The 24,998-nt window shown below is 34.3% G+C and overlaps 4 protein-coding genes across 6 annotated transcripts in view; 2 read left to right on the top strand and 2 right to left on the bottom strand.

Moving 5' to 3' along the window:
• The first annotated feature begins 6,601 nt into the window (after window positions 1–6,601).
• Window positions 6,602–9,300, top strand: LOC129249383 (probable cleavage and polyadenylation specificity factor subunit 2). Its single transcript, XM_054889175.1, has 6 exons — window positions 6,602–6,840; window positions 6,903–7,168; window positions 7,249–7,906; window positions 7,965–8,428; window positions 8,482–8,726; window positions 8,790–9,300. The coding sequence occupies exons 1-6, from the start codon at window positions 6,692–6,694 to the stop codon at window positions 9,252–9,254; spliced, it is 2,247 nt and encodes a 748-aa protein (XP_054745150.1). The 5' UTR covers window positions 6,602–6,691; the 3' UTR covers window positions 9,255–9,300.
• Window positions 9,301–9,318: 18 nt separating this feature from the next.
• On the bottom strand, window positions 9,319–11,472 carry LOC129249388 (pre-mRNA-splicing factor Slu7). Its single transcript, XM_054889189.1, has 5 exons — window positions 10,783–11,472; window positions 10,493–10,721; window positions 10,256–10,439; window positions 9,917–10,168; window positions 9,319–9,856 (listed from the first exon to the last, which is right to left on the bottom strand). Exons 1-5 carry the CDS (start codon window positions 11,381–11,383, stop codon window positions 9,329–9,331), a joined length of 1,794 nt encoding a protein of 597 aa, XP_054745164.1. The 5' UTR covers window positions 11,384–11,472; the 3' UTR covers window positions 9,319–9,328.
• A 3,898-nt stretch (window positions 11,473–15,370) lies between these two features.
• LOC129253276 (protein KRTCAP2 homolog) lies at window positions 15,371–16,616 on the bottom strand. Its single transcript, XM_054891578.1, has 3 exons — window positions 16,438–16,616; window positions 16,042–16,345; window positions 15,371–15,973 (listed from the first exon to the last, which is right to left on the bottom strand). Exons 1-3 carry the CDS (start codon window positions 16,439–16,441, stop codon window positions 15,835–15,837), a joined length of 447 nt encoding a protein of 148 aa, XP_054747553.1. The 5' UTR covers window positions 16,442–16,616; the 3' UTR covers window positions 15,371–15,834.
• Window positions 16,617–19,633: 3,017 nt separating this feature from the next.
• LOC129245960 (dihydropyrimidinase) overlaps window positions 19,634–24,998 on the top strand; it is a 74,424-nt gene continuing 69,059 nt past the window's right edge. For all 3 annotated transcript variants that reach the window (XM_054884422.1, XM_054884438.1, XM_054884430.1), the window contains exons 1-2: window positions 19,634–19,766; window positions 20,125–20,175. The gene's annotated coding sequence lies outside the window, so the exon portion shown is untranslated. The remainder of the gene's footprint in view (window positions 19,767–20,124; window positions 20,176–24,998) is intronic.

Here is a 24,998-nt window from a genome sequence, read left to right on the forward strand (position 1 = left end):
AGCTAGAGCATGCTCACCATAAACTTCCACCAAGATACGATGACTTTCGGCTGCTTTTTTCTTCATATTAAAATAATGAAGAAGAATTCCCCGCAAAAACAAATTATTTGGCACGAAATTCGACATTTTCAAGTGTGGTAAAAATATTGTTGTTTACGCTTCAAATAAAAAACTTATACTGACGTTTGTGCCTTACGACAGTAGCTCTCCAATGAATGTTTGGAAATGTGGATCGATGGAATAATAATCAAGTTACGCCATCTGTTGTAAAAATTATATAAAAATGAAATGATGTTCGTTTGTCCGCATTTTTTTGGGCCGATACGAGGCCAATTTTATTCGTTCTTTTTTCATATTATAGGGATCCACTAGGGGAAGGTTTTTAGCAAAAAAAAATTTCTTTTAAATATTTTCTTCATATAAAAAAAAGAAAAAATCAAAATATTGTCCAAAACAAAACTTGCTCGATTGTTAGATTAAAGTAAGTTTCGAATCGACATTCATTTTATGTGTAATTTTATGTGTACAACTTTTTTTGAATTTTTTGTATTTGTATTGTGATACAGAAATGTATTGTATCAGAAATTTCAAATGATTCGAATGAAAATTTTTTTTTTTTTATTTCTTCCATAAAATATTACACCTGTCGTTAGACAATAAGTAATTTGACTTACAAAAAGATGGAATGAGAGTGATATTGAAGGGCCAATGCCCCCAAGCTCATTTAGAAGAAATATATACATATTATTTAAAAACAAGTGGTTAACAAACAATGACATATACGATTAGTTGACAATTGATTACAATGATTTTGCAAGATCTGTTGGTGTTTGACGGTTAAGCCGACTTTGGGTAGATTTTTCTTTATTTGGTAGTCTTCTCATCATAGGATTTGTATGCGTTAATAGTCTATTTAGGATTTGTATGCGTTAATAGTCTATGATTTTGAAATCCTGTTGGAATTGGTGATCGATAATTTTGTCACTATAATGGTCAATGGAAATTTGCGTGTATCAGACCCTGCATATTATTTACCATATCAACTTTTTATGGAACATATGGACCAAATGAACACAAAAAAATAATTTAGTATTGTTTTAATTTTTTGCAACATTTTGGTTTTCAGTTAATACAATAAAAACAATACTGTTTTTTCGTGAACACAAAATTCTAAATTTATTACGTTGTTTGTTTAGAATTTTTTTAGAAAAAAAGTAAATTTTTTGGTTTTGAGGAAATTTGTTTATTGTTGCTATTTGTGAAAGCGTAGATATTTGTAAGTATTTGACTATAATCCTAAAAGTTAATGGAATACCACTATGACACATAGAAAACATTTTTTCAAAGGGGTGTTTTTCGAAAATTATAAAAAAAATTGTTTTCAAAAATTTTGAAGAAATAAAGTAAAATAAAAAAATTTCGAAAGCATGAAATTTTTTCAAAACCAAATTTTCCTCAAAAAGATAAAAGAAATTTCTTCGAAGAGGTGTTTTTCTAAAATTACAAAAAAAAAAAATTTCAAAAATTTTAAACAAATAAAATAAAATAAAACTTTTTCAAGGGTATGAAATTTTTTCAAAACAAAATTTTCTGAAAACCAAACAAAATTAAAAAAAAAATGGTGTTTTCAAAGCATTTCATATTCCACTATTAATAGAGAATACATTTTTTGGAGGGGGTGTTTTTCAAAGCGGAAAAAAATCTTTTTTAACAAATCAATTTAAACTTTTACAAAAGTATGAAATTTTTTCAAGAACAAAATTTTCTCAAAAACGTTAAATTAAAAAAAAAAATAGTTTTTTCAAAATATTTAATTTTCAGCAATTAACTGAGAAGAAATTTGTTAGAGCGAAGTGTTTTTCAAAACTTCAAAAAACACTTTTTAACCAAAAAAAATAAACCTTTTTTCAAAAACAACAGGAATGATAACATTGCTGCACTTTTGCACAGTCTAAATAGGCATTGATACAGAGTGTATTTCCAAACATAGTTCAACATTACAAAAACCATGATTGACTCAGCGAAAGAGCAATTTTAGCTGGGAAAAATAAGGACGTCAATGATATAAATTCAGCTATTTTAGATCAAATACCTGGTGACATAGTTGCGTATAAGTCAATGGACACTATTACTGATCAAGATGAGGTCGTAAATTATCCAACTGAATTCTTAAACTCACTCGATTTGCCAGGCTTACCACCTCATAATTTACGATTAAAAATTGGAGCACTGATTATTATGCTGCGCAATAGTAATGTGCCCCGACTTTGCAACGGCACCAGACTCGCTGTGAAGAAGCTAATGGGTAACGTTATCGAAGCAACAATTTTGAAAGGGAAGTACAAAGGAGAAGACATTTTGATACCCTGAATTCCACTGATTCCGGCGGATTTACCATTCGATTTCAAACGTTTGCAGTTTCCTATTCGCCTTGCCTTCGCTATGAGAATTAATAAGGCGCAAGGACAGTCTCTACAAATGTGCGGTATTAATTTAGAATACCCAATTTTTTCTCATGGACAATTGTATGTAGCTTGCTCACGAGTTGGCAAACCATCGTCATTATTCACGCGAAAGATGAAAAAACCGAAAACGTTGTCTACCAAAAAGTGTTACAATAAAGTTCGAATGAAATGTATCAAAGAATTTGCTTTGTTTCGTATTAATTAATTAATAATAATTTTATTCTCTTTCAGCAAATCATTGAATTTATCGTCTAGCGAAGCGGGCGAGGGTACGCTAGTGTGTAATAAAAGTAATCAGCTGTTCTAGAGCCCATTAACGACCCTAAAAATAATTCGGGACTTAGGTTTCGTGCAAAAGCAACACACTTGACATAAAAATAGACATAACTGTATTTTTCCAGTTAAAGAAGATAGTTATGTGAACGAAATATTTGCAGCAGTTAGAAATGTGTACTCTGAATTAATTTATGCACAAAACTCAGTTTTGGAAAATTTTGAGTTGTGACCCTTTTGTATTTAGGGTGCGATATGTGTAACAGCTAGGCTACTATGGTCGCAAATAATAAAAGAAAAGGACAAAGGAATTGCTTAGCCTCTCAACAGACTAGGAGTTTTCTACCATGAATATTGCAGAAGTTGCAGAGATGAGGAAGAGGAAGAAACAGTTGAGCACTTCCTTTACAATTGTCCAGCTCTAACTAAAATCAGAGCAGGTTGTCTAGATAAATACTTTTTCAATTCTTTTACAGAGCTCTCTGGCGTGGGGTTGGGATCAATTCTACGTTTCATAAGAGCCACAAAATGGTTCCACGAAGGAAAGTAAATGGGGTTCCTATGCAGCGCAATGGTATCACAACGGACCTGTAAGATGTAATGGCCTCTGATAACGATACAGTATGCTTGACTGCGCTTTGTATGTGTTAGTGCAGTCGGGTGGCGTCGTGTCACACATACTTGTTGTCGGTAAAAATCAAAAATTTTAGATATTAGCGTCAAGCACCCGACACGCACACATATAAAGTTCTTGTCAAACAATGCTTGACCGTTCCAGAGGCCATAAGTGAGTTGGTCGCGCAGACCGACTACCACTATAAGGTACTTTTTTCCATACAACCCTGTGTTTTCTGTGCTATTGACAATCACTGTTACGAATGTAAGGAGGAACGTCAAAGTAAACACTAAATAAAATGGGCGCTGACAAAGAAAATAAGTATTAGACATAATTCTAATAAAATGTTTGTTAGATTTTATTAAGTATGCTTTAATATTAAAGAAAAAATGTGTGTCTACATAGACGCTTTGGCCTGTTAATGCTTATTATAAAATGTAATAACGAATTTCGCATGCGTATTGCTACCATTAGTTTTGGCAACTTTAGTAGACGTCGTTTACGGGTTTCCTCCAGTTGCTTATTACTAGCAGCAAGTTGCGCAATTATATCAACTATATATTCTCTTCGTTTTTCCTTCATATCGTTAATAATAATTAAACAAACCAAAAATACTAGAAAACCAATTTTTATGAAGAAAAACCTTCAATTTATTGTTAATCCTTTAAGCGTCGGAATATATTGGATTAAATAAAATATGTTTATAACAATATAGACTTTAGTTTTTTCTATATATTATCTATATTTAACTTGAATAGAATAAATTATAATTTTTTCCCCCTTCTGCGTTTCTAAAACAAACATTATTTATAAATGAAGTAAGTTTGTGCAAAAAGTTTTTTTTAAGGATTGTTTGGATTTTTGCTGACGAATTGATTTAAAAACAATAACAAAACCATACAAATTTGTAATGCTTTTGAATTCCGCACTATTCAAAATGTTTTTCTTGACAAATACAACATTTTTTCAAGTATTCTAATTTTTTTGTTTAGTTTATCATCCCTAGTGCCCATTTACACGATGTCTCCACTGGAAGGGAAACATTTTGTTCGGTGGTGAAGGACGGCCGGGGAAGAGGGAAGGGAATTTGTCTCCTGTACTGGCGACACGCTTTGCTCTTCTTATTCGTATTTCCAATCTTAAAGCAATTTTTGACAGTTGCTTCATTCGTTTTCTGCTTTTGTGGAAGAAAGTTCTAAGTTATGTGTTGGTTTTCATACAAACGGAAGAAAACAACGATGACAAACATCCGAACGCTGCTTGGGAAATGCACGATTATTTTTGCTAGTAAATTAGGTATAATTTAAAATAGTTATGGGACATGTTTATGTTGATTTCTAATTTTTCCCTGCATTTCTAGATACTCAAGTTAATTTTAAGTTAATTATTTACATATGAAGTATTTTTAATTTAATTTTTTTTATTTAAGTATAAGAATTTATAAATATATTTCAATAAAAAAAACAACAAATTATTTATTATTTAACCAGTTTGCATTTTTCATTCATATATTTAAGAAATTGTTGACGAACGTTTTCCGCTTTACATGTAAGCGTGTGCGAGAATACATCCGAACCATACGATGCTAAAGTATTAAATGTCAAAATGTCGCCGAAAACAATTTTGCCCGTGTGCCCGCGAATGAGACATGAAAAGAGAAATTCCAGTGTCTCCCTTCCAGATGTCTCCGTGTGTAAATGGGGTGCTACTTGCACAAGTAGTTATTGTTTATATAAAAACTGCGTGATAAAAAAATTATTTACAAACATTTATCCAGGCAAAACTTTCCTTTACTACACTCACACCATTATAACTGTGAAAGTCCCAACCCCCTAGTGTCCCTATGGAACCCTCAGGAGAAGTTTAAAAATTAGGTTTTTTCCGACCGCATTTCCAGTTTGTACTGAAATACAGTTGAAGAGAAGAGTATACAGCAGTCGTCAACCCAGTAAGCATTTAAATTAGGTTTTATATTTCATAGCACTTATTAAAACGTGGTTTTATCGTAAAAGTTATGAGTGCCGATGGCGAAAATTTAGGTAAAAAATTGTCCGATTTTGCATTATTTCACTATTTATAAAAATTTTTTTTTTTTATAAAAATATTTGTTTTTGTAATATACCTACATGTATATTTGAAATCAAAAAAGCGCCGCAGGCTAAAATTTGGACTAAAAATCGCGCGATTTTTGTATTTGTAATTGTAAAAATAATTGTTTTTGTAATATACATATATGTATATTTGAAATCAAAAAAGCGCCGCAGGCTAAAATTTGGACTAAAAATCGCGCGATTTTTATTCCAAATTTTCAGTATTTGTAAAAATAATTGTTTTTGTAATATATATGTATATTTGAAATCAAAAAAGCGCCGCAGGCGAAAATTTGGACTAAAAATCGCGCGATTTTTATTCCAAATTTTCAGTATTTGTGAAAATATTTGTTTTTGTAATATATATGTATATTTGAAATCAAAAAAGCGCCGCAGTATTTGTAAAAATATTTGTTTTTGTTATATATAAATATGTATATTTGAAATCAAAAAAGCGCCCTTATAAATAATAGAAATAACAATAAAAGATGTGTTCCCTTTCGGTTGACTGGGTTTTTCTTATTTCGCTTTGTTCTTCTCTCTCTCATCGTTCGTTTGACAGTTCGCTCCTCAAATTTATTCTGCACGGTATTACAAACGGTTAGAAGGACATTTGTAATAATAGAATTTTAATAGAATTTGGACTATTATTTAGTAAAAATAGCTTTAAATCGAATCTTAATGTAATAAAGAATGTTTATAAGTGATTTTGTTACTTTTCTGTGTTTGTATTTAAGTGAAATAAGCGTCTGTAATAGGGAATTTTTTCAAGCTTATGCAAGAAAGACGTATTTTTAACGTTAAATATTGCTATTAATTCTTAATTTTAATTTATAAAAAGTAATATAAATCAAATGGCTGATAGAGTGACTACATTTCCGTGTTATATTTTTTAAATTCGGTCCATGCACTTAGACATTATAAGCAAATATATCGTGGTAGAAAAGGAAAGCACAGCCTTTATCCACGCTACCTAAACACCGCCGCAATGCACTAGTTTATGTTTTGAATAAAAAATAAAATAAAATGTTATCATTCATAAGAAATTGAAATAGTTGCATTTTACCCTTTTGGGCGCGAAATGCGTTATCGATTTCGGGTAAAACCGTATAAACATCGATGTATCGATTTTATCATCAATGCGCTTCCAGCGCTAGCCAACATCAATTGTAGCCGGCAAAGTAAAATAACAATTTGTGCAAAAATATTATTGACATTTTCATAATAATTAATTGCATTTATACGCAATGACCTCTATAATAAAACTTCACACAATATCCGGTGCAATGGACGAGTCGCCTCCTTGCTATATACTGCAAATTGACGAGGTGCGGATTCTGCTCGATTGCGGATGGGACGAGAAATTCGATCCCAACCTAATCAAAGAGTTAAAAAGGTAGTGATGATGAAGAGCGCCTATGTGTATAATATTCAACAAATTGTTTTAATTTTTCCCAGACATGTACACACAATCGACGCGGTGCTTTTGTCACATCCAGATGTGTTCCATTTAGGTGCGCTACCCTACCTTGTTGGCAAGCTCGGCATGAATTGTCCAATCTATGCTACCATTCCGGTGTACAAAATGGGCCAAATGTTTATGTACGATTTGTATATGTCGCATTATAACATGTATGATTTTGATTTATTTTCGCTGGACGATGTGGATGCAGCATTTGATAAAATCATTCAACTTAAATACAATCAAACTGTGCCTCTAAAAGGTGAGCTAAACATATGGGCATAAGTGAAGTAAAGGTAGAAGCGGTGATAAGTTTCGTACATCTTTCGTGTCTCGTTTAAGGTAAAGGCTACGGCATCACCGTGACGCCACTTCCTGCGGGCCATATGATCGGCGGCACTATCTGGAAGATTCTAAAAGTTGGCGAGGAAGATATTGTATATGCAACAGATTTCAATCATAAAAAAGAACGTCATCTGAATGGATGTGAGCTGGAGCGCCTTCAGCGCCCTTCGCTACTAATTACGGATGCTTACAATGCACAGTACCAACAGGCACGACGTCGAGCACGTGATGAAAAGCTGATGACAAACATTCTGCAGACTGTACGCAATAATGGCAATGTTCTTATTGCGGTTGATACAGCGGGCCGAGTGCTAGAGTTGGCGCATATGCTTGATCAACTTTGGAAGAATAAAGAATCTGGTTTGATGGCATACTCCCTGGCAATGTTGAATAATGTTAGTTATAATGTAATTGAATTTGCGAAATCGCAAATTGAGTGGATGAGTGATAAGCTGATGAAAACTTTCGAAGGTGCACGAAACAATCCCTTTCAGTTTCGTCACATGCAGCTTTGTCATAATTTAGCGGAGCTGGCGAAAATGCCTAGTCCAAAGGTTGTGTTGGCTAGTACCCCGGACATGGAATGCGGGTTTACGCGTGAGCTTTTTGTGCAATGGGCGGCAAATCCACTGAATAGCATTATTATAACATCTAGGTGAGAAGTATAGTTGGGCAAATATTTAAGTACATTCATTTTCGTTTTTTGTTGTCAGGTCTTCGCATGGCACATTAGCAATGGATTTGATTGAGAATGCTTCGCCCGGACGTAAGGTGGAACTGGACGTTCGCCGTCGTATCGAATTGGAAGGTGCTGAATTGGAAGAATATCTGCGCACACAAGGCGAAAAGCTCAACCGATTGATTGTTAAACAGGATGTAGAAGAGGAAAGCAGCTCTGATTCCGATGATGACATAGAAATGAGTGTAATCACCGGTAAGCATGACATCGTTGTGCGGCCAGAAGGACGGCATCATAGTGGCTTTTTTAAATCGACCAAGAAACACTATGCTATGTTCCCATTCCACGAAGAAAAAATAAAGTGTGATGAGTATGGCGAAATTATTAATTTAGATGACTATCGGATTTCGGATCTCGGATTTGAAGCGACAGTGGATGAGCATAATAAAGAAAATATCAAGAAAGAGGAACCGAAAGAGAACAAACCAAGCACTAATGGTAAAAATACAATATCTTTGTCAAATTAAATTATTATAAATTCTTTCCCTCAGATGTTCAATTATTGGAGAAGCCGACAAAATGTACCAGCCAACGGAAAACAATTGAAATAAATGCCCAAATTCAACGTATCGACTTTGAGGGTCGTTCGGATGGTGAATCGATGCTGAAAATTCTTTCTCAATTGCGCCCCAGACGTGTTATAGTAGTTCATGGTACGGAGGATGCAACTAGCGTAGTAGCGAAGCATTGTCAGCAAAACATAGGCGCACGTGTTTTTACGCCGCAAAAGGGTGAAGTGCGTGTGAACACATATTTCGTTTTTAATGAAATATTTTAACTTTCAATTCACTTTCCGCAGACGATTGATGCCACCACCGAATCGCATATCTATCAGGTGCGTTTAACCGAGGGGCTGGTTGCTCAACTTCAATTCCAGAAAGGCAAAGATGCTGAAGTGGCTTGGGTGGATGCACGTATTGGCGTCCGTTCACAGGCTATTGACATGAGTACAACACAGAACGACAGCGACAACATGGACGTCGAAGTATCAGACGATAAGACGCTCACTCTCGAAACGCTCCAAACTGATGAAATACCTGTGCACAATGCAGTTTTAATCAACGAACTTAAGCTGTCGGACTTTAAGCAAGTTCTCATGCGCAATAATATCAGCTCGGAGTTTTCAGGTGGTGTGCTGTGGTGTGCCAACGGCACACTGGCACTACGGCGAATGGATACGGGTAAAGTGACTATGGAGGGCTGTATCTCAGAAGAATACTATAAAATTAGGGAATTACTTTATGATCAATATGCCATCGTTTAATTGTTAGATATTAGTTAGTCGGAATAAATTATATTTCTACGAAAAAACACACACATTTCATTGGTTTTAGAACTTTATTGCGACATAAAATGTAACATAGGATCATCGGTGCGCTGCCGTTTGCGTTGCCATTCGTCGATTTCCTCTTCCGTAGGTGCTTTAACGTCGTACTTGCTATTATAGCCACGTTTACGTTCATCGTGCGTTTCGTCATCATCGCCCGACTTGGCACGTATATCCTGCAGAGCAGCTTCCAATTGCGCTTTCTCTTTGGCACGCAAAGCTTTTTCTCTTGCTTTCTCTTTTCTATCCTTTCGTTTTTGGATGTTGGCCTTCCGCTTTTTTTCAAGTTTTTTTAATTTTTTCTTTGCTTTTTTATTTTCCAATTGCGACTTTTTAACTTCTTCGTCTTCGTCTTCAGATGAAGAAGACGATGAAGATGATGACGATGACGACGAAGAGGAAGAGGACGATGTTTCATTTGGCTCCTTAGCTGCCGACTCTTCTGCTACGGTTTCTGTTTCGATTGCACTAGTAGTTGCGGCAGGGTGTAGAAGGTCGGTCACAGTTTCGGGATCTTTCATGCCAATACAATAAGAATTCTGCGAAAAAAAATTTATTAAAAAGTTATAGTGCATGCTTTAATAATAAACAATATTTACCTTAATAAATGACTTGCAGCATTTGTAACCCCACCGCCCCCCATTCCAGTAGCTACCCCAAACAGTTGTATGGTTATTGACCATCACATCCTCTTCGTAAACACTACGCGCCTTTGGCTTTTCCATGCCTTTTATTACTTTACCACTTCGTGAGTATTCAATATACTCCTCCGTTTGGGCTAATAGTAAAGATTTCGGAGGTGCATTCAAATGCTCCTCACCGCCATATTTTTCCACAATATGTTCCTTCGTCTATATAAAATTAAATTAAAGTCTCCATGATTCACATGAAAGTACAACGATGCAAATAGAGTAGACATAAATTCAATTTTTACTTACACTAGATTTGAACTGCTCCTTTTTCTTGTCGTACTCCTTCTGCAGTAACTCCAATTTTGTTGGCTCAGCAAGTAGATGCACATCGACACCTTTTCCATGTGCTTCCCAAGCAAAGAGTTGGGCCGTAGCGTGTTTTGTGGTGTCACCTGAGAAACGCACAAAGTTTTCTCCCGCAAATTCGACCCTTTAAGTAACCAATATGTAATGTTATTAGTTTTAATAATTTATTTCACTCACTCTTCTGGTGCCATATTTGGATTTGGATTGTCACGCATAGAACGCGTTTTGGGATCGTAATATGCCGAGTTTGGATCCAAGTTACGCAGATATTTGGCTGTGTCTTCGCGTATACGTAAATTACGCACAGTGATGCGTTGTTTTGAGTCCACTTTAGTACCAGGCATGTCTACTTCATCTACATATTTATCTTCATTGTCATTGTCATCGGAGAGCTCAACATCGGGATCTATTTTATAAATTTACGGAAATTAGAATCAAATATTGAAAAATATTCCTTAAGCACGTACTATTTTTAAGCTTCTCAGCTTTTAACTGCCGCTTGGCTTCCTCCACTTTTTCGTATTCATCGATGATTTCTCTATGATTTGCTGGGTCGTATGAACTCCAACGATCGCGTTTCTCATCGTAGTTTACCGCTGTCTCCTGCACCACATGTTCATCATGCACGACAATTGACTCGGCATATTTAGCCAATACTTTACGAGGCCGTTCCAAGCAATCCTTTTTCTTATGCGTCATTGCACCGCAATTTTCGCAAGCACCTTTTCGATATTTTGTCACCAACTTGGTGACGTCCAAACCTTTTGGTGCTCGTTTCTCCAACTGCCCTTGTTCATCCTCCCTCTGTGGTCGCTGATGTTTTAATGTAGGTCCCTGGGCGTTGTAGTACCAGGGCGCATTAGAAATATATTGTGGAATATGTGGATTAATGTCTCGTCCCTCCTCGTCTACAGCTGCAGGCGCGGTACCCGCTTTTCGGGCTTCCTCCAATTCTTTGGCCTTACGCCAATCCTCGCGTGATTTTTTCTTTGGCTCTTCACTATCAACATCTTCATCTTTGTTATGGATGAGTTGTGAAACAGGGGCTCGTATAGCACCTGAACTCATTGTTGCAGATTTTTATAGATTATTTTGAACTGTTTATGTTTAAATTTTTACGTAAACAAATTGAAGGCGTTTCTTTTCGACGAATACTGCAAAATGTGAAAAGATCAAAACAAAAATATGTCAGAATCTATCGAAGATGGAAGCAATATATCGATTTTTGATTTTGAAACAATATTTATCGAACAGTACATCGGTTTTGTAAAAGTGGGCCGCGAGGTAATACAATGCATACTTGAGCTAATTTAGCGTTTCACTTTAAATAAATAAACTAAAGAGAAAAGACTGATGGAATGGTTGCATTTTTCAAAAGAAAACAGCGAGAGCGCAGAACAAAAAGGCACAATCGGCCCCTGCGTTCGGCAACGTTCGACATTCGGCTCTCTCCTACTTGAGTGAGCATATATATGTATGTATGTATATGCGCATATGGGCAATACTGCTGTTTCCGTGGCGCCGCAATTTAATGGCGGATTCTTAAAGAACTCGACAAAAGAAAACGAAATTAATAAGTACAATTTTTTGATATCTCGCTAAGTTCTCAAGTAATTTAATGTTAAAGTTCTCTAATTTAGCGAAAAGTTGGTGTTGCCATACACCTGAAATAAAAACGGAGTTCGTATGCAGAGATGTTCAGTAGAAGGTTCATTGTAAAACTGCATTATTTTTTGCTCTAATTTTAAGTTGAGAAATAATTTTGAAAATAAAAACATACAACTCATTCAAACTTAAAAACAATGATATTAAGCGTATCTCAAAAAATAATAAAGTAATTAAAATTAAATTAATTAACACAGTATTTTTGCGTAGAACTCCTTTTCGCGTGGGCGGCCTTCCGCCGCGCTTCAAAAAAATAATCCTATCAGTGCAACTCCGGCTACGCAATCCACAGTATTTTTGCGTAGAACACTTTTTCGCGTGGGCGGTCTTCGGCCGCGCTTCAAAAAAATAGCCCTCATTAGTCCAACTCCGGCTACGCAATCCACAGTATTTTTGAGTAGAACTTCTTTCCGTGTTAAAACCATTGAACCCAAAATTAAAACATCATATGCGTGTATGTAGTAAGGAGGCACAATAACCCCTATCCCCAACATTAACACTAAACTTAAATACTTAATTTTTGTTCATATTTTTGTTTAATTTGCAGGCATCCGGCAACACTATACTGTTGTCATTCCAATCTTCTTCTTATTCGCGTTTAAAATTGGAAAGTGACTGTATGGACAAATGCATTTGCATTTTATTTTAATAAAAATAATTCGAATATAAGGATAAAAATAAGGAAAAACACGCGTGTGAGTGTATATTTCGTGAATTTTAGTGAAGTGTTAAAAAATATATAGTGTAATGTGGCAAATTATAGTGAAGTTCCAAAGGGCATTTTGAGACCTTTTTTATTCAATATCTCGAAAACTAAGCGAGAAATCAAAAAATTTTACTTAATCATTTCGTTTTCTTTTGTCGAGTTCTATAAGAATCCATCATCAGATTGCGGCGACACGGAAACAGCAGAATCCCCCGCATATGTATGTATATAAATTCACATATTTATATTTGCATATGCCTTCTTCCTGTGTGCATGGTAATGAACCATTTCTCTGTTGCGAATAGGACGATGATAGAAAAAGTAGGAAATGAAAGGGAGTGTTTCGAATGTAATGTATCTTGAAAAAGTCAAATCGATGATCATGCCTCTTAGTCTTGTTGACTTATTAACGTCTGATCCACAATCGAAATTGAACATATCTTTCATGAATTTGATAAATGTTTCGTAATTTTTCACGTTTGTGTAAATGTAACTTGACCAATTCCATTGCGATTCCATTTACCTCCTTCTCTATATCCTAACAAAATATCTATCAAACAAATTAAATTAAATTTTCTTTTGCAAAATGCAACCATTCTATCAGTATTTTCTTATGACGTTGTCACGTTAAACTATCGTCAGTAAGCCGACTTTACAGACAACCTCTTTTTTCACTATATAAATATCTTTGGCATTTGAATGCATTTGCATTAAAGCCAAGGCGATTTGAGTAGTGGAGGTGGCGCCATTAACAGTTTAAAACAGTTACTTTATTTTTTTGGGATTTTGACAAATCTGACGTCAGCTCTCTTCGTAATACAAAACAAAAAGAAGTAGGAAAATTTGTAGAATTTTTTAATTCATAAATTTTTATTTTTTTTTATTAATATAAGCCAGCAAATATTTACGCACAGGATACATGTAAGTTCATAATTCTGAATTACCCTCAAAATGTCAAAACAAAATTAAAAGTGTTTCGTTATCATTATGCACACACTAGAAAGTGTTTAGTTATTATCATTGCCAAAAAATAATCAGTGGCGCCTGGTGGCACCTGCAATTGATTAAAACTGAAAGAGACGTTATTAAGCAACACGTTGATACTAGTTTCTGACCGTAGGTAAATGTAGCTCAACTTGCAGATCCAAGAATATGAAGGAATATGATTTTTTTTTTTCGTAAAATTAATTATAAATAGATAATCAAATGCTTTACAGCCTTTGCTCTTCCGGCTAAAATATATAAAAATATCGTGCCCTAAATGAAAAATAAAAAATTGGAAGTCGGCTCATGCAAAAAAAAAAACCACCTTGGGCTTTGAAGTTTTTTCTTGGTCAGTTCAATGCTATAAAAAAATTATACTTTTGACATATCTATAAAAAAAAACTGTAAGTCGGAGTTTAGTAATTCTTTTTGATTTTATTGTTGGTTCTATTCTGGAATTTAGAAATACCATTAAACATTGCGTAGGTGGTATGTTGCAAATTTGACTTTTTTCCGCAAAATCCCCAGTGTGCGTCGCTAGAAAGTATGTGTATGTGCGTATAATTTCTTGTGTTTGGCTGTTTCCATTGCTTTCACCTACTCTTATTCTTCAGAAACAAGTAACTTCCCTTCCTTTTGTTTGTTTATTGGTAGACTCTTACGGCACGGGGAATTCGGAAGGCGAAATCTTCTCTATCATTCTTGGAAAAGGCCTATATGCACCAGGTGAAGCACATGACAATCAGTAAAGGATTTGCACAGAAGCGTGAAGTATGGGCCATCTTTGCCTCATTTCCGCAATGCCAATTTTCGATAGGCATTACTAGACAACTTCGCCCTCTTCCGATCTGGCCCGATCTCGAAAACCATTGCTAAAAAGTTATAATCCGCAAACTTTTCGCCTGGTGCTGCGCGATTTTACCTAATCTTTTATTTTTATTTTGTCTTTGAGGAACAACAAAAACGGTATTGCCTGCTAAACTTTTTAGCAGAAGTTTTCATTTCTATGCCTTTGATTACATTTTTTTTTGAATTCGGACAAGGCGGCCGACACAGGGTAAAAATTAGATATTTTATATCACATTTGCTTATTGCTTCATGCATATATATCAATACATATCTTTCTATTAATTGAAAACTTTCCTTACTGCCTGCATTTTCAGTTCGTAATTTCCTGCAATAAATATTAATTTGATATTATGTTATACGGGTTATAGGCAATTTTCGATGCGTGTTGTGTTTGTAAGCGCAAATGCATATGCGCTTAAAAAGACCGTTACATATGTGGTATACTCATGGAGCACCTATACATACATGCGTATTTATAATTTCCTGTTCTGTTTTAACGTCTGATTGAGAACAATTTGTGTGCATATAACCCAAGAAATTTTAAGTATTGTTTTTTGATAAACCTCCTACATATACTCGCAGATCGGACTATCGTCTGAACTATGAGATTATATTATTGCTATACAATATATGCAGTATTAAAAATTTAAATTAGGAAACATAGAAAATAGCTAAATAGACTATAACCACTTATATAAACATTTGCCAATGATAAAAATGTATTTTATTTCACTTAAGCCAGCAAGATGCAAATTTAAAGATTTTACATGTTATTTTAAATAGAAATATATGTATATGTATATCAATACTTGTAAGTAAGTAATGTATTTATGTATATCAAATTTGTTTGAATAAAAATATATAATATGGATGTTTTGTGTATATTGAATTTAGTAAATGCTAAATACATACATAGATATAGTGTAACTTTTATATTGATTTAGACAAATTTGCAAAAAGGCATTGTTTGGCCTCGCGATTTTTTTTTTAATTTTAATTTAAAGCTTTTTAAGTTTCTCAAATTTGACACGTTTTTATAGTATTTTATTGTGCTAATATAAATTTTTAAATTTATATAAAAATTTGATTATTTGTTCTCTTTGCATAGTTATTGTATAAAACCCACAATTCGCAGCTTTAAAAGCTTACCAAACTCTACAAATTTCTCTTAGTAAAATATTATTTCAAAAGTATCTGTCCGTACTGAATCTTAAAGCCCAAAGCCAGAGCCAAATTACTCACAAAAAAGTTTTGTTTGGAATAAAGTAAGCTACTATTAAAGCAATAATCGCCTTGCTAAAATTAATTAAATTCATTATATGCGTTGGCGTTTTATCTTTTTCTTCTTTTTCTCGGATTTGCATGGTGACATTCCTTCTGGCATAGATGCTTTTTCAATAAATTTGTTGAAGATGCGATTAACTACATATACTGCCACAATCCCAAAGAGAATCCTATTTAAATATCGCCAATTGATAAAACAAAATTTTTCAACATATTACCATAACGATTATTAGCTTACCAAGTTATGGTGCAAACACGATGCACAACACCGAATGCAGCCGCTGCAAGTGCCGCACACGCCATTATATCGGGTATGAATTTAGCATGGAACTCGTTACCAAACACCAAAATCACAGATCTGGAGACAGTAGCGAGTGCGAGCAGAAATAGCAATGCGCCAATGAGAGCAATCACTATAGCATGCATCTGTGAGGTAGCAATCCACTCAGCATAAAAACGCATCATGAAGAATATTACCAAACTCAGAATGCAGGAGAAAACCGCCGACACAAGTAGACTGCCGCCGTCTTTTGCTTTCGTTGCTGTCTCGATGATAAATGAAAATCAATATACATACGTACATGTGTATGCAAATACTTGTAGTACCATATGTTAGCCATTTTACAAAACTTACCCATATTTGATTGTCTTCGCTTGCTAACAAATGCCGGTGGTTAAAATTTTAACAGATATTCGCAAATTGAATATCTAGCTAGAAATTCCTTTGCCTTTGATTTGTAAACAAGTAGCAATAACAGTAGTAACAATTAATAACTTCAAATGACGAAAACGTCGCCGTATGTCACCTGCACGGAGTCGGCGCAGGAAGTGTGATTATCAAAGTTAAGCACCGGTTGATTTTACCAATCGAGTACAGATTGAAACTTCCAATGTCAAGGTAGTGAACCGGTTTTAGTGCAATGAACAACTCATATCGATAAAGATTCCGTTTGAAATATCAATAAGAAGCGGAAAGAAATACAATTTCCTAACGGAAGTAGGCGCTTTTACTATCAGTATATTTTAAATTATTTCAACTGTTCGTGCTCAGTGGATAATTTGACATAAAAAAGAATTTATATAAAATATGTGTATATGTATATATGTATGTATATTAGGGCTCAGCACTCTCCATATAAAACAAACTGTACTGTTTCCCAAGGGAATTATACAATTTGTTATATTACAAGACTTCTGCTAAAAAATATCTGAAAACTATTAAAATTTATGTGAGCTGGCCGGAAAACTGGTGGAAAAACTGCTACTTACTGAGGCACCCTGATTTACGATTATGCGCATATAATTGTGCACACATTCTTGGCCGCTGTTGAACGGGTTTCCTCTCAAATTTGCACAAATCAATATTTTTTAGGTTTAGTCGAAGCAATTTTTTTCAATATTATTTTTAAATGAAAAAAATTTGGTGTACTATATTCAAGAACAAAGTATATTTAACCTTAAATATTTTAGTAAAATTTTAACGATTACTAAATTAAACAAGCTTCCCAAAATCATGTTTAAATTTCATGAATCCACCAATCTTAACACAATATCTAAAGAGTAACATTCAACAGCAAAGATAAAACGTTCAAATTCTTCAAAATTTGCTACCTTATGTCTGTTTTATAAATGAGAAGTAAAATTAAAAAAATTAATTCGCAAAAAAGTTCACCAAAAACCAAACAAAAACAATTGATAGCACTGACAAAAAATGCAATTGATAAGAGTTTATCAACAAAGAGCGAAATGATAGCATGCTTATTTTCAAAACTCTCTTTCTCTCTTGACTAAGTGACTATTAAATCTCTTCGAATTAGATTTCACTGCCGATGTCAAATGACACACTTATGTGAAAGAGTAGAGCAGCAACACAAAGTTAGTGACGAGTAGCGATGCGAAGCCCGAATCGCCTTTGTTGTAAATAATTTGACCTTAAGCTGAGAGCTCAGAAAAGTAAAGTTAAGAAGTGACCTCTTAATCCTTAAAAAAATTTATAAATTCCCACAGAATCTTTCAAACTTGGATTATTTTGGAATTAATCGGTTTATAGTTTGGTAAAGTCGCTCATCAATTTTGGTAGAGTGACGCGAGTGCAATTTCTCTGTTGTTGTTGTACCAGCATAAACATTCCCCATACTTACATACGGTGAATGCTGCTGGAGTGACAGTCCTTGGCCGGATATAAATCCAGGTCGTTTCGGTAACGTAGAACCGACTGTCGTGGAAACAAATTTCAATTTCTCTATTCTAGCCTAACTACTTGGTTTATAAAAGAGACGACGTCGCCAAGCAAGCTAGCTGTTTTGATGCTTATATCCATTTTACATAACTTTTTATTTTATAGAACATTTTGTATAAACACGATGTAGTAAATTCAAATCCAATAATGAATACCGATATGGTGATAATGTACTACTAGGTGTGGTCAAGTGTGTTGAAAAATCGTCGGTCGAATATACACCTAAAAACTAACATAAATATGTTTATGTACGTGCTTTCTATTATTGGAAAAAAGTGAAAGGCGAACATGTACATCCCTTGTTAGGGGTTTAACGGACCATATAACAATTGCAGGCCTAAACTTTTTTATTATCTCCAAATGCTATTTTTTTATGAAAAACGTTTCCATGACAGACATACATTTGGAGGTTTACATTGCCTGCGCAGAGGTCACAACCACCTGAAAAAACGTGTCTCTCGTTACTTCATATCCACTTGAACTCGAATCCGAGACAAGCAAATAGCAAATAGCATGGATACACTTGTTGTACTGCCTTCTATGAAAGCGCATGGATGTTGTAATAAAAGTAAAAGACATTAAAGTAATTCACAGCGCAAAAAAAACCAATATTTGATATTCTAGAAAAATCATATTCCAGAAAATAAAATAATAGTAACATTAATTGTCATTTTCTATTTGTGCCTCCTGCCTGCAATCTTTTATAATTTTTTCTTAAATTTTTTGCAATAACTTATCTAAAACTGATATGCATAGGTATTATAGCTTGCGATTGTCAAAAACTGTTCTCCTTCTGTAGCTGAGAGGGTTAATGAAACTTTACGTATCTCATAACTCTCAAAAATATATTCGCAGTGTTACCTTTTACTGATTCACGTATACTCTTAATTTTCTTTTCATAATAATATAGGGTAACAAATGAAAAAAAAAATTTAATATCTGGGGCTCATGGAATTTTTGCAATAGCATACGTAAAATAAGAACATTACCAAATCAGTTGTATCAGTATTTTTTCTTATTTTACGCCAGCTCAAAGTTTAAACAGTACAAGTGTATATTTTACTTTATAAGTATATGTATATTTTACTTCTTCTTCGTAATCTCTAAGTTTAAAAATATCACCGATATTTGTGGATACATTTCTTGCATGTCTTTTATTGGTGAATTTTCCACATTTATAACAAAATTATTTCTTTTATTACATGCTTTATGCGTAGGACATTAGGAAGAATAAATAACTAATAACTCAGAATTTCATAGGAGTATAAAATGGGTGGCTTAAAATAAAAAATACTCGTACAAATATATGTTTTCTTATTTTATATAACTTAAAAAAAACGCAATGAGTCCCAAGGGATTATTATTGAATTCACGAAGTGAAATGAAATAGAATTTGCGAAATTAGCAATGTAAGAAAGTCATACTATTTCGGGGTCACATCACTAGTGCTCTCAGCCCATTCACAACCACCACCTGCTGGCTAAGGAAATGAGACCAGAGCAGTGGCAGAAGAGCTACTATGCAGCAATAGCCGACAATAGCCACATAACAATTGCCAAGAAATTAACAAATCAGTTGAGTTTAAATCGTGAGCGTGTTTGATACATTTCGACTTAGCTACAAGTAGTGGCTTGCTAAGAATTTTATAAAAAGTTCTTAATTCATATTTTATATTGTGAGTTTGTGTCGGCATAGACCGCGACGAATCAATCGAATAAAACACTGTGAGTACCACCATATTCAAGTGGAATTAGGAAGTCGGTAGAGTGCATAGAGGAAATACATGCTAGGGTTCAAGAACAACGAGAAGAGAGTGAAGTGTATGTACACAGCGCGCGGTAAAGTGTATCTATACGAACTTTCTACGGTAGATTTTTATTGGAAAATCTGTATGTCCGAAAAATAAGTGTACTAGAAAATAAAAAAGCGAAAATTGTGAAAATCGGCTTTCGGAAGGGAAAGTGCGAAAGAAAATTAAGTGGAAATTTTATGCCTTGATATAATAGGAATTGAAAAGAAAAGCTTTTCTCTTTAATTGCGAAACAAAAAGTGAATCTGAAACAACATATTTTGCATTTTCAGGATATTGTATAGCCGTTAGCCGTTTACGATAAATTGAACGTTGAGAGTAAGGTAAGCCTACTATTCCACTTTTAAAAAATTATTTTAATGAACTTGCACTCATTAAAAGTAAGTATAAAAAGTTGCATTTTATGGCAATAACTAACTTTTGATAAACACGCAGTTTTTACGGCCACATTCAGCATGTACCACTTCAAACATTTACTTGCTTTCAATTCAATTTATTAACCGCCGCTGCTGCAGTTTTGCTGAGATTTTTGCGTTATGGCGACACGCCTTTTTCGTTGTCGTATTATGTTGCACCGTTATTTGATACCTTTTCGGTAGGCAACCGCACAGTCAACAACATATTCGACATTGCCAATGGCTCTGCTTTCTTCGTTGGCTGCTTGGTTGGTGTTAGTGTCACAATATCAAACACCAAAACTAATGCTTATCATGGAGTTATACCGCATATGGAGCACATTCTTCGAACGGTTGACCCCAAAAGCGGTGAGGCGAGTTTGCGGTTTTAAGACGCCCAAACGCATTTTCCTTCAAAGGCAGCCACCCCACCTTGTATGTATCTCGAATGACCCAACTCAACACTGTCCCATCCTTTCGGATTCAATGTACATATTATGTGTCTATATACATATGAAGGCATGCATGTATGTCGTATGCGTGAGTGCGTGTGTATTTTATGCAGCAGCGGCAATAGACTGCTTTGTTGCTGGATTACGCCCCAAAGACGCCAGTATTGATTTAACAAACTTAAATGGAAAAATCAAGCCTAGTTAACACTTCTTTAACTGAAAGCGAATGCAGTCGCTAAGGACTGGTGATTATCATTAATATATACCGATGAACATGAGCATTTATGAGCAAATATTATGTAATTAAACAGAAAGTTTGGCCATATTTGCGTATGGACATCCGAGCAGTGATGCGAAATGTGCATGGAATTGATTTTTCACATACACAGGGTCTTTCAAGTTTGAGTTCCTTTAGGCAACCAACTGCTAAAGTTCGACTCTATCTCTTTTGATGGATTTTAAGAAGGAACATGGAAAATCTGAAATTTACTAAAATTCTCTCGATTTCGTTCAAGGATTGTATACAAATAATTAAAATCCATTGCGATCAATGAATGGATCTGTGGTTCGTGCCAACTGTTTCATTGAATACTTAAAAAGCTTTCCATAAAAAAGCATATTTCGTTCAAAGGTGGCATAAAACTGTTGGTCTCTCACACACACTCAAATTCGAGTTCCTGTAGCCAAACAATGGATGTATGCTTTAATTATGTACACAATTACCCTGAAGAAGACTAAAATTTTAGATATTGGACTGCGTAATTAGCAAATGGAGAATTTTAAGTGGAATGAATGCTGACAATATGTGGTTTGAACACTGCGGCCCGATTTGCTCGGCTGACAACAAAATAATTAATTTATTACAAACGAAATTATCCGGGGTAATACTTTCAAGATAACATTAGTGCCCAGATAGAGACACAATGATGCATAAATACTAGACAGTTAAATAATTCCCATTCAAAATATGTATGGAAGAGCGCATGAATATTTTTCAATGCATGTTTTTAATGTAATGTCTAAATCCTGCCACACAATTTCATTCAAAAAACTTCGACTGGCTTTATAATTACCCCTTTTTCAACTATTTAAATTTTAGAGCACATTTTCCTGGGTTTTGGCACTTATCTCACAAATGGCAAGTTCGATTTAATGTGTTAACTCTTAAATCGTTCCCGGATGGTTGGCATAATATTTATTTTTAACAGGGTTCTACAAAAAAAAAAATATATAATAAATCCAAATTGCAGTTTCTAGACGATCGTTTCGACTAATTATTTGACAATATCTTTTTTTTACATTCAATATATAATATTTTTATCGTTTTCTTTTTCCATAATCATGGGAATCACTTACCATACTCTATATAAACAAAAAAAAAATTATGGATAAATTTTTTAACTTGGATGCCCGCAATATGCAAAAAATTCTTGCCGCAATTAAAGAAGAAAATCAAGTTTTAGGGATTTTTTCGATAACTCATCTATGACTTTATCAGCTGTGATTGGAATATCATGATGAATAGCTAGAGCAGTCAATCCGTTCAAGCGATCAGCGATCCAATGAGTTTCCAGGTTTGATATCGCCTTTACGAATTAAATATCTCTTCCAAACTTTTAATTCGACAAGAACAGCATGTAGCCCCGCAGTGAGAAATTCCTGGTAAAACTAGACTGTTTTGATGAATTTATCAGCTACTTTGTCGATTTCGTTCAAATCATGCTTAAATAGGGCCGATAATCGTTCTAATATATTTTCATGTTTGGTAAATCTTTCTCCAAGATCCATGATGTAAAAATCTAAAAAAGGATTAAACGCTGTCACACGAAAATAATCTTCCGTGCTTTGAACTTCAGGATTTGCTCGATTTTTTTGTCTGCGTGGTATTCTTTTGTGTTTGATCTCAATGTCAAGATTTTCAGAAATTTTTTTCGAAGCTTCGTAAATTGCAGAAAAAGCGTCTTCTTTTGCGCGAGATCCATGGCTTAGACCAAATCTAAATTAACCTTTTGCAATTCATGACTCAAAGGCAACGAAAGTTGAAAAATTACATTGATAATATGTAAACATATTAAAAATTCGAAATCCATGGCGTTTTTCAGATTTTTGGCGTTTTTTTCCGAGGTTCTCATTGCATCTAGAGTTTCGTAAACAAACGGGAATAACTCAAAAAAGTCGTTGACGGCCTCATATTTCGAAACCCATCTAGTCAGATTCAATTTTTTCAAAGATTTCGTTCGTGGAGTTTCATCAGATTCTTCAATCGTGTTTTCCAAAATGGCTTTTCTTTTAGGGGTATGCAAGAAATTGTAGACATTTTCGAGGGTACCGAGGCAATCTCTAATGGCTAGTATGTTGCTAGTGATAGATATAGCAAGATTCAAAGAATGTGCGGCACAATGAACGTATATAGCATGAGGCGCATAATTATTACGTATAATTGCCTAAACACCTTTATATTGACCGGACATATTACTTGCCCCGTCAAATCCTTGGCCCATCAAGAAAGAAATATCCAATTCAAAATTTTGAAGATTTTCTACCACTAGCAAGAGCAGCACCTGTAAATTTGAACATCATATAATTAATGACATAAATATATATATAAACCTCCCAAGTAGCATACACTTGGATCTGGCCAAAATCTTTGACTGTATTTTCACTGCCTGACGCTTCACAACGAAGTTTCTTCGCAGTCGTTTCAGCAGATAATTCTGCATTTTCTTCATTTTCGCTATTCTTAGCAAAGGGTGTTTTTGCCACTTCAAATTTTTTCATCATGAGATGATAAACAAATAACAATGCAAACGTGATTATGGAATAGGTTATAAATCCGCAATATTGACTCTATGTTCGATTATCGAACTTCAATACGTCCTTATCGTCGATAAGTTATCGATGACAGCGCCATTTTATACCTTTCAATTGGTAAGCCCGTTTAGGCGCGGGAATTCCATTGTGTTCAAATTCAAAACTATTATAAAAAGATTTTTTCTTTCTCATTGTAAAGTGGTTTAAATGATGTCATACTGCAAAAAGGTTGAAGGCATTTCGAGAAATGGACGCATATACATGTATAAGTACAATTTTTCAAAAATTTTTGTTTCAATTTCTCATGGGGGGGATTGATCCCCTTGAACCCCCCCCCCCCCCCCCCCCCCCCTATCTACGCCACTGTCACACGGAAATACCCAAGGCAGCGGGGGTCATGTCTTTAACCGCAAATTTTATTATCGACACATAGCATAGAAATCTGCAATCAAATGCATCAAAAACATTTTTTTAATAGAAAACATTTTTGGTGATTTTTCTAAATATGTATATGACATACACACATATTTTCTTTTTAAAATTCTATAAGTATATAAAATCTTAATTCGTGGTACATTTTGAGCAATTATCACATTTTGCCACATATTAACGCCAATATTCCTTTTGTGCTGTCGTCCCCTCATTTTTTCATGCCTCCGCCTTCATTTCTCTTCTTATTTCGAAACTAAATAAATCGATTTTTCAATAAATATTTAAAAATAAGTACTAGTAATTTCAGCCAAAGTTAAAAGAAATCGACAAAAGTGTGCCAAAAAACAATAGGGTCGCTTTCGACTTTTTGTGATTTTCCATTAAACTTACTAATATAAAGTCATTTCGAAAATGCAATTCATTTATGAATTTTCGAAAGTATTGAATAAAACTAAATATTATATACTAAATAAGAACTATGCCGATTCTCTCATCTCTTTTTTCTTCAGTTCAAATGTTTATATGAAATCCACAAAGGAAAGCCGGTGGGAAATCTTTCATGTGGTAGCCGCGCGCAAATGTGATTTGGTATTTCGATTTTATTCTATTTTTACATTTGTTAACAATTTTAGATCAACCCACAGTGAGTGCAAAAGAGAAACGTGCACATATCTAAGATATTTTTAATAATAATTATATTGTAATCACTGGAAAATTCATATAAGTTTACTTCTCTTTTTATCTTAATACCCAATGAGAATCGGTCAATCAGTGTATAAATAGTATGATTTTTTCCTCAGGACCACCAGAAGTTGTATCTTGGAATACTCATTATGGCGCATATCTTATATATAAAACGGTAAACATGTTTTCAAGGAAATGTCAAAGCAGAAGACATACATATGTACATATACGAATAATCACAAATTGTTATGGATGTGAATCAAAATATCTTTTGTGAGAGTAACACATTTGGGAAACATTGCAAACTTATTTCCAAAGTCAATGTTGTGTAGCCCAAACAGTGCGTTTATTGAAGATAAGTCAAAATCATCT

This window comes from Anastrepha obliqua, chromosome 1 (assembly GCF_027943255.1).
Source record: "Anastrepha obliqua isolate idAnaObli1 chromosome 1, idAnaObli1_1.0, whole genome shotgun sequence".
NCBI lineage: Eukaryota > Metazoa > Arthropoda > Insecta > Diptera > Tephritidae > Anastrepha > Anastrepha obliqua.